The 16371-nt window shown below is 39.0% G+C and overlaps 1 protein-coding gene across 4 annotated transcripts in view; it reads right to left on the minus strand.

The window, feature by feature from the left end:
• The window catches only part of ARNT2 (aryl hydrocarbon receptor nuclear translocator 2), a 137691-nt gene that overhangs the window by 28791 nt on the left and 92529 nt on the right, over positions 1 to 16371 (minus strand). For all 4 annotated transcript variants that reach the window (XM_037911187.2, XM_037911186.2, XM_043523799.1 and 1 more), the window contains exons 10-12: positions 15281 to 15415; positions 14239 to 14313; positions 7948 to 8099 (exon numbers count right to left, since the gene is read on the minus strand). In XM_037911187.2, coding sequence (XP_037767115.2) covers positions 7948 to 8099; positions 14239 to 14313; positions 15281 to 15415 — 362 coding nt within the window. The remainder of the gene's footprint in view (positions 1 to 7947; positions 8100 to 14238; positions 14314 to 15280; positions 15416 to 16371) is intronic.

Consider the following 16371-nt stretch of genomic DNA (forward strand, 5'->3'; position numbering starts at 1 on the left):
AACAAGAAAACCTTCAAAAACAGACTCCAACGAGAAACTGCAGAATTGCAGTTAATTTGCAAACTGGACACCATTAAATTAGGCTTGAATAAAGACTGAGTGGATGGGTCATTACACAAAGTAAAAACTATTTCCCTATGCTAATTTTTTCCCCTACTGTTACTCTCACCTTCTTGTCCACTGTTGGAAATGGGCCATCCTGATTATCACTACAAAAGGATTTTTTCCTCCTCCTGATAATAGCCCACCTTAATTAATTGGTCTCCTTACAGTTGGTGTGGCAACACCCATTTTTTCATGTTCTCTGTGTATATATATTTTCCTACTGTATTTTCCACTGCATGCATCCAGTGAAGTGGGTTTTAGCCCACAAAAGCTTATGCCCAAATAAATTTGTTAGTCTCTAAGGTGCCACCTGTATTTAATGAGGAGCTAATCCTGAAACTGGAGCACTTGGATGGTGTGTTCTGGTGACCTATGTGGCTAAGCAGATGGACTGCTGTGTTTTGTACCAGTTGGAACTATTTTGAGGTGAATGGCTTCATTTCTAGTTATGAACTGCAGTAACCAAGCCTGCAGGACATAAATGCATGCAATACCAGAGCCAGGGCTGTGACCATTAGAATGGGGACACAATCTTTAGGGGGCCAGCTGCAGGCAGACAGAAATGGGCATTTTTACTAACACAGCTATTTGGGCATCGATTAACACCAATGGGAAGGAAGGTTGCAAACTGACTTAAAAATCTGAGGGCAGATGCCCTTGATGGTGGGAGGATCGCGTTTTAGCCAGCTGATCTTCATCCAAGTACTGATTCTGGCTAGCGGCTGAGAAAGCTGGGGGACGGTGCTGTTTATGCTGAACATAAAGGAGACGCAGAGCTGGGTGTTGTCCAGGTGCTGCTGTCATTTCAGTCTGTGTTGTTTCAATGGCTCTACTGACTGCTTTATGTAGATGCTGAATAATATAAGGAAGAAGATTGAGCCTTGGGGGATTTCTCAGGTGAGGGTTTTGGAGGTGGAGGAACACTTCACTCGCCCATAACAAGTATTTGGATTTGGTCTGAGGTGAAGGACCTGAGTAGTCTCAGGGCAGTTCTGTTTTAACCATTCGCCTCTTAAAGGTGGGAGAGGAACATTTGTCAATGACACCAAATGTTGCACGCTGAAAACCGTCCATAAATTAATACTGTTTCTACAGAGTATCAGCATTTATCTGATTTTTTTGGCTTCTGATGGCTTAAGACAATTAGAGGCAAATTTGGCTTGTACTAGTTCTGCTAATGGTTCCTTTCTGTCTCTTGGTCACATCTAGTGATGCTATTTATGGCATGAGGGGCTCAAAGGCAGTTGACCCATCCACTGTGGTCTAACCCTTACTATGACCTATACCCAGCCACCAGGGATATTTTTCACAGGAAGACAGACATCAAGACTGTGAGATAGAGGTGACAGCAAGACCAGAATTGGATTGATAGGAAAGTAGGCCACCTGTAAATAAGATCCAGTGTTTTGGTGGTAGCATGCCCCTGGCCTCCTCCTGAAGAAGAACAAGGCTTCATAGACAGGAATTGCAAACCATTGGGCCTTTCCCTCAAGCTGGAAGATATTACAGATGGATTGGGTAGTAGTGGTGGAAAAAAATGGGGTTCAAGATACCAGGGAGATGGACCTCAACTATCTGGATAAATTCTGGGCTATGGCCCAAAAAGTTAGATCCTTATCAAAACCATATTTTAAAGCTGTCCATTACTATCAAGAACTTGAATCAGAGATTCAAATCCCAAACAGCTGGAGACATACACCATATAATAAAGAATCATTTTTGTACCAGGTGGTGCAAACAGAAAAGGTATTTCCCAAGTATTCCTTGGACCATGGATTTTCATTAATAGTTTATCAAATAGAAAATGAGTACGTCTAAAAAAACCCACTACTGTATGCAAAGGGATTATTTATTCAGTAAGCAAATACATGCTTTTCCAACAAAACTCCAGGAAGCAATTTAATCACTGAAAATATATGGGGAAATTTTTCCAAACACCATTCTTTGGACGATAAAAACCCATTAAATTGTGTTGTTAACGTGAAAGCTAATTCCATTGTTTCAATTGTTTTTATTACTGACTATTTGGTGCGTGTGTCAATAAACAGTACTTTAGGTTTCTTCTATTAAGTATAAAGTGTGTTCTCTTGATTCAGTCACAGATATACAAATGAGTCAAACAAAATAGCATACTTAATTAGCTCTGTTTGTTTGCCAGCACTTGTCTAACCTGGAACTCCTCCGCCTGTCTCTATTTGAAGATACTCATCAGTAGCATTTGTTAATCTACACTACAGAATAAGTACCAGACTAGATCAATATTTGCTTACAAGGCAAACTGTACAAAATCCAACTACTATAAAGAACAAATATTTAAATGCATCTTCTCTGCATTGCATTGTACTGTACTAAGTTCATTGTACTGTACTACTAAGTTCTAATTTAATTTTAAAAGTGGGTTGGGTTTCTCATTTTTAGCAAGTATTAATATCAAATGTGGTTTTAGTTCTTTAAGAAAATATGCAATGTTTCAGAGAACAGCCATACTAGGCACAGTTGAATCTTGTTGTTGGGATTGGTTTAGATACTCTTTCACCTGCTGCCCTTTTGAATGGATGATTATTACATATAGATTCCTTTAGTCATTAGATTTCCAGATCAGATGTGTAACAATGGGACAAGCCAGGATGGTTTTGGAAAAATTCAATCCTCTTGTTTTGGTTTGCAAGTGAAAGCCAAAACTGACCCTGCTTTTGATTTTAGGATTCACGGCTTAGAGGAAGCCATGAAAGATGAATTTTCTGGTTCAAAAGATGATATCCTACATAGCAAGTGGAATATTGTCTGGGTCAACTGAGAATTCCCCAGGTAACTGCTAGAATTCCTGGCTCACGATGGGAGTCCCTGTGAAAACCTCTCACTATGCTGAGGATATTCTGTGAACCTGAAGGATTTAATTGCTAACATTGATTTATCTAAGCAAATACTGGAATAAAAGACTCTATACAAGTTTCCTTTTGAAACTGGAGAATTTTCTAGTTGAATACCGGTGTCTCGCTGCATAAACTCTGGAGTCACCAACTTATTGTCCTGGCTTCAAATTGGTCAAGAAGAATTCAAACTTTAGAGTGGGCAGTTTTCTTGTTGGGGAGAAATGAGTAGATGTAGACTTGAGATATCACCCCTAGTCCATTTTTATTAGTAATAGATAGCCATTGTCCCAGTTACTACTTTGAAAATAAGGTTTTGCTATCTTCACTATCATGGGATAGAATCTCACTGAAACAGCTGATTTCACAACTGGTCTACTCTACTGCACCTTAATCAGAGGCAGTAATCAACCAGAGCTGTCCATTGATTCAGCCAGAATTCTGCCTCTGGTAGCAACCTGCACCAGATCCTTCGGAGGACTGCAACTCTACCACTAAAATATTTCAAGACCAACAGAAGTCCCGGATTCATCAATACACACAATAATCCAATCAGGCTCATGAAAAATGAAAACATCAAGATCTCTAAAGGTTACGAAACAACCCATTTCTTCTCTCTGTGCATACAAAATTAAGAAACTGTTCATTCATCTCAGGGTAGATGGGCTCATTCAAAGGCACCTCAACCTGTGTGTTAAATAAATGTTAGTCAATTTTTTCTGGAACTCGAAGAGGAAGATGATGTGGTGAGGTGACGTGTAGCAGTCTCCTTTTCAGCTGAACACAGTACAAATGCTAAACGTTAAATACTTCATTTCTGCAGGAAATGATTATATCCAAAAGAAACCAAGCTAATTTTTCTCTTTTTTTTGGCAAGGTACTAAACACAGAAACGAAGTTGGGAAAGTCAACTGCTTCAAGTTCCAAAACAATATTCTAAAAAACAACCATGACCACCACTGCCCTCTACAGTCCTCTTTGGAAAACAAACTGCATTCACTGGGCAACACAAAATGAAACCTTTCTAATAACAGAGATCACTGGCAGGCAAAACAGACTTCTCTCTGAATTCAATTGATAGCTATTTATCAACATATATCTATATATCAAATCAAACGTATTAATATAGCATCAGTCTCAGGTCAGAGTGCCTGTAAGATAAATACATGGTTTAAAACTAACAGCTCAGTAAAATGAATACGAATTTTAAAATGAAAAAAAAAAAAGAAAAGAAAAGAAAAGAAAAAAAAAGCCTCACAAGATAAACCCTTCCTCCAAGAGCTTTAAAATTATCACCCTAAAGCAAATTCTAAAAATAAAACAACAAGGGTTAGAAATATACTATTTAAGCTAAGTCACACACTCTTTTCTTGTTTCTGTGGCTGAGTAGGCAAACAGGGCCACAGCACACACCATCAAAACATTTTCACTACATAACCAGTATTCTAGTTTTTAAGCTGGTGAGGTAAAAGGCATGTGAGCCAGGAATGGGGCTAACCACTTATTTTTCAGGTGACCACAGAGGTTTTAAGAAAGTAGAGCATGTATAAATCTTCAATCTGGCCAGACCTACATAGACAAAGACAATTATGTCTCACAATACTCGCATACCTCCTTGCCAGGTAAGCCATCTGCATAGTTTGAAAATGCAGAGTTGTAAAGGCCTTTTTAACCGATTATTGTTCAACATTTCCAGATATTCCTTAAATGAGAAAGCCCAGGGGGAATATTTGTTGCGTGGACAACTGCCATATCCAGTTGCGTAAAGATATAGACAGACATAGAAACTAGGATTTTAAAAGGGATATTGTCGAAATATAGAATAGAATTAAACATATGTTTACCTGGTCCCTTGTCTCAAACAAATACTTGTGGCCAAATTTTTAAGCAATCTTGAGCCAATATACTATGGTGCTAGATGCATTATAAAATGTATACACAAATCAAAACCTGTTTCTGATTTTGCATACACAGTTGACTGCATCTGTAAAAGAGAATATGCACCCCCTGTGTCTTCAAGTAAATCAGCCTGTTGGGCCCAGTGTCCATTTGCAAATTAACCATCTGTGCATGCAAGAGATGAACCTCCACTGATTCAGTTACAATTAGACATGCAAAAAATGGGCATGCAAATCAGAGGCTAATTCTGAAAAGCTGCCCTTCAGAAGGTGAGCGTCATATACATACACAAATGGCAAGGGAGCAGAAGTCAGTAGAGCTGTGACTATTTACTCAAGCTGAGACTCTTCCCCAAAGTATCCAGAAAATAATATATCCATACACAGGTGAAGCATAGCAATAGCTAGTGAGCCATAACAGTAAGAATTGCACTGTGCATGTGTGTATGGAGGAGAGAGGAAACGGGAAAAGAAAAAATAAGTCAGTTGAACACAACCTAGATAGATGTTCTGTTCCTTCTAATCTAGTACTTAAATTTACAAGCTTTTTTTTTTTAAAAAAAAAAAACCCAAACCAACAGACTTTTTTTTATTGTGTCACAGCTCTCCAAAGAAGGAGGGAAGGCAAAACATATTTAGCAATTTCATTTTGTATAAGAGATAACGTGGAAACATCTGTCAAACTAACAGCATCCAATCTCCTTATTAGGGAAACATCTCTGGTTTGTTTTTAAAACCAAGTAAGGATAGATATGACAGGATCCAGATACTAGCACAATTTTATTCATCTCAGTCTGTGCTAGGGAGCCAAGGTATCTTGAAAAGGAAAATATGGCACAATAGTCAACACTACTTAATTTATAGGTCAAAATTTAGATCTCTGGACTCTGGAAATAAAAGCCAATTATTTCAGTTGGTATCCAGTTATCAGCAATTGTCTCTAATTTTGCACGCTTGTTTTTATGTATGCAAATGATTACGTGCAAAAGTATGGGTGTGCATCTTTTCCACCCCCATACATAAATATTTGGGTGTACAAATGAGGCAGCTGAATAACCAGCTCCCTGATTTCAATAAACAAGATTTATTTGCTCCAAATGGGTAGAATGTCCTTTTTTTCAGGCACGGTTGATATGTTACCAATAAGGGTTTTAGTTGGCAACTAAAGAGACCTCAGAGCCAATTCTAACCATTTATTTTAAGTAGTGTTAGGTCAGTGCATAATAGAACAGTGCATACCTCAATCTGTAAAAAAAAAAAAAAAACCTTTTGCAGCCTGATCACAAACAACTTACACTGTTTGACACCGTTCTGAAGTTAGCTTACAATTTGGTACATTTATAGGACTTTGTATATTTTCACTGTAACTTATGTCTTCTTTTTTCACAGAGGAATTTATTTTTAAACAACATTATTTTTGCACATAAATTTCCAGGACATTTGAACATCTGTTTATCTGTCTGGCACATCAGATTTTTGCTGACTTAAGCGAACATTATAGTTGTTTGTTAGGACGCTACAAAAACAGTATTCTTTCCTGAACAATTCTTGTAAAGGTTACATCTTTCTGGTAATTCTTAGCAAACCAGCATTTTTTCTTCTCAGCATGATTCCCAGGGCACTATGGGAGTTTAACTCATAACCAAGTTACAAGCGTTATAAACTCTGGTGCATAGGCTAACAGGTAGGATATGCAAAAATGGGCATATTGAGGGTGAGGCTGGGTTTCAAGTGACCCTTAGTGTCCAAGTCTGTGTTATTGTCAAAACGCTCTCCTAAGCAACAAGATAGAATATAGGGTGATAGTTGAAACAGAGGAAGAACACTTACCATATTTATAAAATGCAAAGCCAGAGGAGAGTTGGTTGTGATAGTGAAATTATCAGTGCCCATCTACATTAGTTAAGTGCCTGTTTGAGATCTCCATAACACATTCTAACAGGACTGTAACATAGATCTCAACTTTCCCTTTGAGTTTTAAACATGTTAAAAAAAACCCACCCAGCTTAGTCCAAAGCACTTTTAAAAATATCAGATTATTATTTTGTCGGGAAAAGATCCATAACAGAAGAAAACATCTCACGTTAGCTTCTGCAGCTGCTGGCTCTGATAGTCTGTGTTATGAGGTTATGCGGTGAATTAGGCTGCACTGGATTCTTAGGAGAACTTCTTTGGAAGCAACTCTACAATACCAGTTTGGGGATTAAACATCTTAAACCTCTCTCATGGGTATAGTCACAGATTGTGCCCAGAATAATTTAGACTCACAGTTATTTGAGCACATGGCTCTAAAGGACCGGGGAGGCATTAAGATGCCAACCTAACACAAGCTGCTGATGTGAGCCTGCCAAAGAAAACAATCAAAGGAGCTGTTCATCTTTGTAACCTTTACCCCCAACACCAAGTAAGTGCCAGTCTTCTCCTACCATGGTCCGTTCAGGAGTTACTCTAGCAAACTGCCACTGGCTGCAAGGACATAGGGATGAGTCAAGGAGAGGAGGAACAGGTCTAGGACATGTACACAGTTATAGCACACAAGAGGCAGGAAACTTGTTTATGTGAGCTTGCCATTCCTTTAAGCCGCTCTGCAGCTTTCCCTTTGGGCTTATGAACTGGGCTAACTTTTCTCCAGTCTCACAACTGAATTGAACTGGATTTGGACTAGCTACCAAGAGGTGAAAATCGCCACCCTTATTACTAATTCTCTAAGCTATCCTGTTCTTGGCAGATATTGTGCTGCTGGAGGCCTTATCCTAGCCTTCAATGGAGGCTGGATCAAGCCTGTTGGGCTTTTCTGATTTCATGAGTTATAGTTATTTGTTTTAATCTGTGCTGCACCCATATGCTAATGACACATAATATATGGCAATATATGTTAAACAGAAACATTTATTTGTGAGAACTTGTATTGTAGACAACCCGACTATAGTTTGGGGGTAAGGATAAATGAATGCAACTGGAAATAAGCCACCACGAGAACCTGACCTTGAGTTTTTACATTGGTTTTAACCGCATGTTTTTAGATTAAATTCTTTAAAAAAAAAAGCATTTCAAACTCCATGAAAAGCACATACTTAACGTTAGTGTTGGTGCAAATGATGTATTCAATCTCATCAGAATAAGGATTCTGAAAAGTGAAGCTGCTGGTCCTGATTAACATCCACTCCCGGTTTTTGGTACGAAAACGATACATCACTGACAGGACTTGGCCCTTCAGTTTAACAACCTAAAAAAGTTTTTGTAAAGGTTAGAGACAGCTGACTGATACCTGATGTAGAAACAAATAATACACCACCAATAACTAGTAGATTTCATACTGAAACTGTGCAAAGATACAGATGCAATTTGGATGTATTCTTTATATAAACCCAACAACCCAAATCCATTCTGTGTTTTCAATTAGCCTCTAAGGACAAAACTGACATGTCCTGGATTACAAAATACTCTCTTCCAATTTACATATAAAGACCAATGGACTGTGTCTTTATCCCAATGGGAAGGCATTACAACAAGGCTTTAACGTGGAACATATATCAAAATATATTATGAGAGAAATAAAACCACAGCATCTTTTATCAGATGAATGTTTAGAAATAATCAGAAAACAAACTTTACAAAATGTACAAAACAAATGCCAAGAAAAGACATTAATTTTCATTAGGTTGTCTGACTACTTACAATTCCACTTGGCTGCATGGCTACCTGTTATATTTGCACTGCACCACTCACACTTTAGCATCATAGCTAAGCAAAAACTCTGAGGAAGGGATACTTAGGAAATGTAATTTGCTTTTCTTCAAACATGCTAGAACTCAGACACGCTTCCATTGCAATGTTTAAAATTTTCTGTCAGACGTGGCATGCCAAAGCATCTGATTCTGAAGCACCTCTGTCTGAATGTGTGTCTATGGCCATTTAAATTCCTGAATGTCCACCTCCCATATCCCCCTGGGTAAAGTCTATCAATATATCCCTAGGCTACATCCTTTCTCCTTGGATGTTTTTGAAAGACAGCACAGTCAAAGCAGCTGGAGCTCATACAACTGTTCATTACAGTCATGTCTTTTGAAGTCTGGACAGTCAAGTCATATCTGCCTATCTTCGGGGTTGGAAGATTCTTTGTTCTCATGTTCACATGTTCGGACACAATCTATCTATAGGCTCCAAACACATTATATACTCCCTCTTGCAATACCCATGAACATCACCACACAAATATAAGGTTCTTTAAAAATCTATTCCCTCTCTCAAGAAGCACCCATTCTTATCTCAACATGTGAGGAAGTCACATGCGTAAATCCTTGAGCACCAAGAAAGAGCATACCACAGGGACTTATGAACACATAGCCACAGGGCCTTTGGTCACTTTTTAAGCTGGAAAATCAACTGAAGTCAACTGAACTTTAGGGCATTTTTAAGTCTCCTTTGTTCTGCTCATTAGCTGGGGCCGAAGATCTGGCTCTGCTCCTGTATTCCTTGTATAGCCAAATCTTCTGTTGGACTTTCTTTCACTTGTTCTTAGCAGTGATAGTGAATGTTTTTAAATTTTGCCTATTTCTTATTATCTCTTTCCTGCATGTAGGTAGGTAAAAAAAATATTAGTTTATTTCAGGTTTTGTCTCCATTGTACCATCATTTTTACAAAGAAAGAAAGAAAAAAAAAGTGGTATAGAACAGCACTGAATTTATCCAGCTTTTTAAACTCCCATATAACACAACAATTCTCCAAAAAATGATTAAGAGCTTTGAAGAAATCCCAAGAGGAAGAATTCAAACACTGATCTCATGAATAAGCACCGGCAGGAAAATATTGGCCAGGATAAAGATGATGAAATTCCACAGTCACCCCACTAAACAGGTGAGACAATTTCCAGAGGGCGGAAAAAGAAACAAACAAGATTTGAATGCAGAAATAAAATGTACTGTTTAAACCTGCACAAAGTAATAGGAATAAAGCTGAGATTAGAAATCAGGAAGAACATTACAAAACTTTACCAAGAAAACCCTTGAGTAAGAAACCGAGCACTAAGAACAAAAACTACAGCGAGGAAAACGTTTAACTGAAGATCCCGAAAAAGACAGGAAGGATGTGACGGGGACAAGATAAAATAATCACAGAAAAGTGAAAGACAGAGACAAAAAACCACGAGGAGGTATAGGGTGAGCACACTGCCCCGACTGGTACTGCTGCAGGGAAAAATGTCTGTCTCCGGTGTGCTAGGCATGAACAACTGAGAGGAAAATATGTCTGCAACCGCTCGAAGAAGAAATATAGCTTCTCTGGGTTTTGGTACGACTTGCATCTTATGACGAGACTTGGAAACAAACAAACAGGCAAAACAATAAATCAAGACAAAAGACATCTCTAAGACTGAATAATTGGCATGGTAATGTGCCAACAATTTCACAAGGAGGGGTGGAAGACAGGCTATGCTTATAGTGGAATGAACACCACGAATACGTGCTCTATTATAATACAACTTAAGGCATTTGTGATGAAGACGGAGTAACAAGTTAATAGTTTGTAGGGCCTACATGCTTATATCTAAACAAGAATTGGGATGTTTGGTAATATAGGACCAAAGTTCTACCCTTGATTGCACACGTTCCACTGAAGTCAGTGGTGTGTGTGTGTGTGTGTGTGGTGTGTGTGTGTGTGTGTGTGTGTGTGTGTGTGTAATAAAGGAAGAATTTGTCACAAGAGTGGAACTTTGTCCTACAGGGGACACAATGAGGCTTTGATGACGAAACAACAGATGATCCCAGAATGGACCATCAGATCCCAGATCCCAACCCCATGAACTCTCTCGAAAGCTCGGATCTGGATCCAAATTTTTGGCTTGGGCCCATCTCTCAATGTGACATGTACAACTGACTTTTAAACAGAAATAAACTAGACAAATAAGGTCTAAAGCAGTGGTTCTCAACCAGGGGTCCGGGGCCCCCTGGGCGGCTGTGAGCAGGTTTCAGGGGGGCCACCAAGCAGGGCTGGCGTTAGACTCGCTAGGGCCCAGCGCAGAAAGCCAAAGCCCTACCACACAGGACTGCAGCTTGGGGCTCTGAGCCCCACCACGTGGGACTGAAGTCAAAGCCTGAGCAACTTAGCTTTGCGATGCCCCCTGTGGCATGGGGCTCTGGACAATTGCCCCGTTTGCTACCCCTTAACTAACGCCCGCCCTGGCTTTTATATGCAGAAAAACAGTTGTTGTGGCACAGCTGGGCTGTAGAATTTTTATAGCATGTTGGGGGCGGTGGAGGGGGGGCGGCGGCGGCAGATTCAGAAAGAAAAAGGTTGAGAACCCCTGGTCTAAAGAACCTTTCCTCACATAGCTGCACTGTGATCATGTTATGTCTTGTCCATTATCTGATGGTCTGGGTCTAATTCAGAAGAAATGTTATGTTTCTTGAGATCTGGCTAAGGCATTCAGCTGAAACTTACCTGGGCCACATGCAATTATTTTCTGCAGTTTTACAGCAGGCTAGGTCATGTAATGCCTCAGGAAGGAAGGAAGAAGATTCTGTGCAAATAAACGCTGCACTCCATAGCGGAATCCTAATCCTCACCCATTCGGATTGGTCTGTTTATTAGTAGTCTGTAGCCTGACTTTGCTAACAGGAGTTATCCTGGAAGAAATCTGGTGTTTACTCCATGTAGCTGCTGACAAGCAGTTGTGGAGGGAGAATTGCTCTAATCTGACTTTTTCAAAAGGTTCTATTTTAAAGTGATCCACTGGATCCCAGGTTACATAGACAGAACATAAAGAAGAGACACAAACTTCAGTAATGTCCAGAATAATAAAACCTATTCATCCTACTGACTATGCCCAGAACAATAAAACCTATTCATCCTACTGAAAGTTCAGGGTTAATGTTTTTCTTAAAATACATCCTTTTGTAGTTTCAATCCAATAAACCATATCCTTTTATCAACAAATGTTCTACCACCACACCCACTGTAAAGAATACAGAACTTGTGTTAGCGTCCATTCTGAACGTTTTCCTAGTGGATATTAGATAGCTGTCCTCTGGAACCTTCTGATACAGAACTCTATTTGTTGTTCTTGGCCTTGAGAACATATCATTCTGGCTTAATTTTCCCACCCTGATGAATGAATTTATCTTCTCAAGGAAATAAAGGCTCTGAGATGGATTCTGGCAATCAACCAACAACTGCAAATCCCTCTGACTCTGCTATGCACCAACCTGCTTTTGACAGCATCAGCAATTTAAAAATGTCAACTTTACCAAGGATTTTAAACAAAGTTCACTGGAAATAATAGTTACCATTTTAATAAAAAAAATTCTTAAGGCCAAACTATCAATAACAAAACAAACTGTAATGATCTATTGCTCTGCGATCTGAAATAAGCAAATATTAACTTTGTAAAAATATATAAAGCATGGAAGTCTTTGGTGGGAAAAACCTGAACTGTCTTAAAACAGTGCACACAAACACGATAACACAAGAAGATTCAAAGCTAATGTTTAACCTCTATCAAAAAACAAAAAGATTCTTCGGAAATGAAAACCATCTGGTGTACAGATAACTTGTTTAATTGTCTTTTAGTCATTGATGGAAATAGCCTGGATTGCATTGCTACTGTACTGAATATTCAAAGAAGGAATTCTCCACCGAAGATAGAGGCAAAATGATTTAGTGGATTGAACCTGGGATGCAAGGCCTGTAACTCCACACTTTTAATCTCTGGCTCTTCCAACAGCTTGCTGTGTGAACCCTGAACAAGACACTTAGGCCTTGATCCATCAAAATACTTAAAACTAATGAATAACCATAAGCACATGAATAGTTCCAATGGAGTCAATGACAGAACTCCCACTGACTTCAACAGTGCAGCATCAGGAGACCCTTTTGGCCTGATCTAACTCCCACTGAAGTCACTGAGTGCCTATTCATTAACTTCCATAGCAGCTGGATTGGGCGTCTCGGGATATGCTTACACTGCAGTCAAGATGTGCGACTGTTTACAGTATGTGTAGACACACCCAAGATAGCTTTGATCTAGCTCGCTTGCTAAAAATAGCAGGGAAACTGCAGCAGCACAAGCAGCAGCATGGGCTAGCCATCCAAGTATGTACCCAGGGTCCTGGGCAGGCTTGTATTTGGGAGGCTAGCCCATGATGCTGGAACTTCTCAGCTGTTTTTAGCAAGCTCGCTAGATCAAAGCTAGCCCAGGTATATCTACACATGCTGCAATCACACTCCTGATTGCAGCACAGACAATCTCTGAGCTGCAGATTTACAGTTTATAAAATGGGAATAATATTGTATGAATTATCTTCCTCATACACGTTTTATGGGGTTTAATTAGTTTTGTGCCATGCTTTAAATAGATAATCATCTATATAAATCCACGGCTAACCTGAATCCAGACTGAGAACCTCTTCCATATGCTGTGTGCCTTTTATTACTTTATTCTGTATTTAATTTCTTTAAATGATTTATAAGGGCCAAATTCATAGCTGGGTAAAACTGGGACTGCTCCACTGAAGTTTATGGAGTGGTGCCAATTTACACCAGTGGAGAATTTAGACCACAGGATCTATTACAGATGGGATTTTCAAAAGCACTCAGCGCTGGCCTGTGTGTATTCCCGTAGAAGTCAATGGTAACATTCCCAGTTGGGACCGGAGTTAGGCCAGCCCTGAGTGTATGTGACAATTCCTCTCTCTGGATATGTGTGTGCCTGTATCTGTTTCTGATTTGCTGTTTTAATGTTTTCCTCTTAAATATTTGGTTTAAAAAAAAAAAAACACCACGGGAATGGAGCCAGTTTCAACTCAAAATACCATATTCTTGCTGAAGACAACCAACCCCTTGTGGTTCCCATTGACGTCAGTGGGCTCTAGGCAGGCAAGTCCGGAGCCACACTATGGCTCTAAACATGCCCTGAATATTCATTTATATTTTAGAAATAAGAATGAAAAGAACATTTAAAACAATGACAGGTTTCAGAGTAACAGCCGTGTTAGTCTGTATTCGCAAAAAGAAAAGGAGTACTTGTGGCACCTTAGAGACTAACCAATTTATTTGAGCATGAGCTTTCGTCGGATGAAGTGAGCTGTAGCTCATGAAAGCTCATGCTCAAATAAATTGGTTAGTCTCTAAGGTGCCACAAGTACTCCTTTTCTTTTTATTTAAAACAATGCTATTTTTCTGAAAATATAGCACCTTGAAGATGTGTGTATAATCCAGTTTAAACTACTGGATTTACAGACATTAATATTAATAGGAATTACCCCATGAGATTCACCCTCAACTCGTAGATATCAGAACTGACCCCTGGTATTGAGAAATGAACGTTAGGTTCTGCATAGAAACTAGAAAAAAAAATGTAGGACAGTACCTGTTGGAAACTCTCTCTCAAATGGCTTTGATCTTCCGGATGGCAGAATTCTAAAATGTCTTTTCCCAGAAGATCCTAGTAAAGCACAATATAAAACTATAAAAATACAAACCTGTGTGCTGATCCTACAAGGTTTTAGTTTAGAGAGTAATCCTTGCTCACACACCTAGTCACATTACCTTCAATTGGACTACTCACCTGAGCGAGGGTTTGCAGGATTGGTGTCCTACATTGCATTTAGGCTGTTGCAAAGACATATATCTTTCCTTTAAAAACAGTTTTAAGTGAATTTTTAATGCTTGTTAAAAGGTGCCAGGTTGATAGCCCTGAGGACACTGAAATCCTCTATTAATCCAGCTACATTCACTTTAATATACTGTTTTGTTTGACAAATTTACAGTAAAGCTAATTCAAATCAATATGAAAGTAAATTGATCAGATAAGGACAAAATGTCTTGCCTGCGAACAACAATTGTTTACATATGGAAACTGTTTTCTTTGAGATTAAAAGATAACATGCTGTTATCTGTAAGAAAGCCATCACATAGAGCTCATTTAGTATCCAATTATATTACCTTAATATTTATTCAAAGGAGCAGACATGAGCCTCAAGGAAAATAAGCTTCATAATGGAGGTCTGCTTGTTGTTCGATAAACTGGTAGAGAAGTTAAAATCGACAACTGTAACAATCTCTCAAAGCAGAATTTATATTGCTTTAAGAGAAATGTCTTAATTTGAAAAATAAAATTTGAAAGCTGCCTAGGATTTGAACCAGTTCAGTGCTAAAAACCAATGAATCCAAAAAGGATACAATGAAATCCCCTGTAATTAAGGGGAAAGCTCTTAATTCTAAGGATGTGTGCACAGTATGGCAAAATAAATGACACAACATCAGACTGTGATAAGGTATAGAATACAGACAGCTGGAGATCAGCTGAACTGTTGCATCTTTTGGAAGTTACGTTTTTATTTGCAAACACAGAGAGAGAATTTCCTTAATTAGTTCTCACCAATCTCTCAGTTTTAAAACTAGCAACTGACCTGTGGTTGGTAGCCAATCACACTGATACATCTTGGATCAACAAATGTGATTATTCCATCGGAGTTGTGTCTAGACAAGAACTCGGTAGGAACAGACATTCCATTCATGTCCATGCACACAGGTGAGCTAGTTACCTAGGACAAACAATCAGATAAATATAATTCGGAAAAGGAACAGTCACCATAAGTAGAGGTTGCTTTTTCATTTAAAACAACACAATCTGTTTATTGTCAACTATTTAAAGGGTTCATAAAGAAAACAAGGACACAAATAAAATGAAACTGAAATGGCTTCAGTCTAGTCCACAGCACAAAAACATCGCTCCATTACATGCACCCTGGACTCACCGAACAATACGAAAACAAGCCCATCAAAGATGCCTCACAAAGAAGGTTCTAACAGCTAACTCAAGTAAGTTCCCAAAGAACTGTGACATAGGTCTCTCCCATTGGACTCTTAGGGTATGTCTACATTGCAAGAGATGTGATTGTAGCAAAGGCATGCCTCCCCATGCTACAATCACACCTTCGCTTTCAGCACGGACATAACGTTAAGGGCATAATGCTAGCACAACAGATATCACCGTTGAAAGAAAAAAAGAGATTTACTGTAAATTTTCATCAAGGTTCTTCAGAAAGAATGAAACTTTTCCAGGTTCCTACTTGAGATCTATGCAGTCAGCCAAGTTAATCTACTTCTATCCATTTCTACACGGGCTAAGAGTGAGAAAAGTCTTTGCTTTGACTTTTTCTTTCATCCTAAACAACCAGGTCTGTTAAAGAGGCACAAGGCAATCTGTACAAAATCTCTTTTTGCTCTCTGCTCTGTAGCACAATAGCATCAAAACACCAGTTAATAGAGCAGGGAGGTGATTAGCTGTGACTTTATGGCTTACTGTTTGGAGTGCACAGTTCTAAAATTTGTACACCTTGATTTCTTTATGATTAAACTTGTCCCCTGAGCCACTGCTTGCTTGACCTTGCCTTCACTCACAGAGGGCCTGCTGGCTATTCTCTTATGGAACAGATGTTTTGACGCTCCACAAGTTATTAATGGAATTTCTGGGCAAGAGTCTATTTTGGCAGCTGTA

Source organism: Chelonia mydas, chromosome 10 (genome assembly GCF_015237465.2).
Source record: "Chelonia mydas isolate rCheMyd1 chromosome 10, rCheMyd1.pri.v2, whole genome shotgun sequence".
NCBI classification, from domain to species: domain Eukaryota; kingdom Metazoa; phylum Chordata; order Testudines; family Cheloniidae; genus Chelonia; species Chelonia mydas.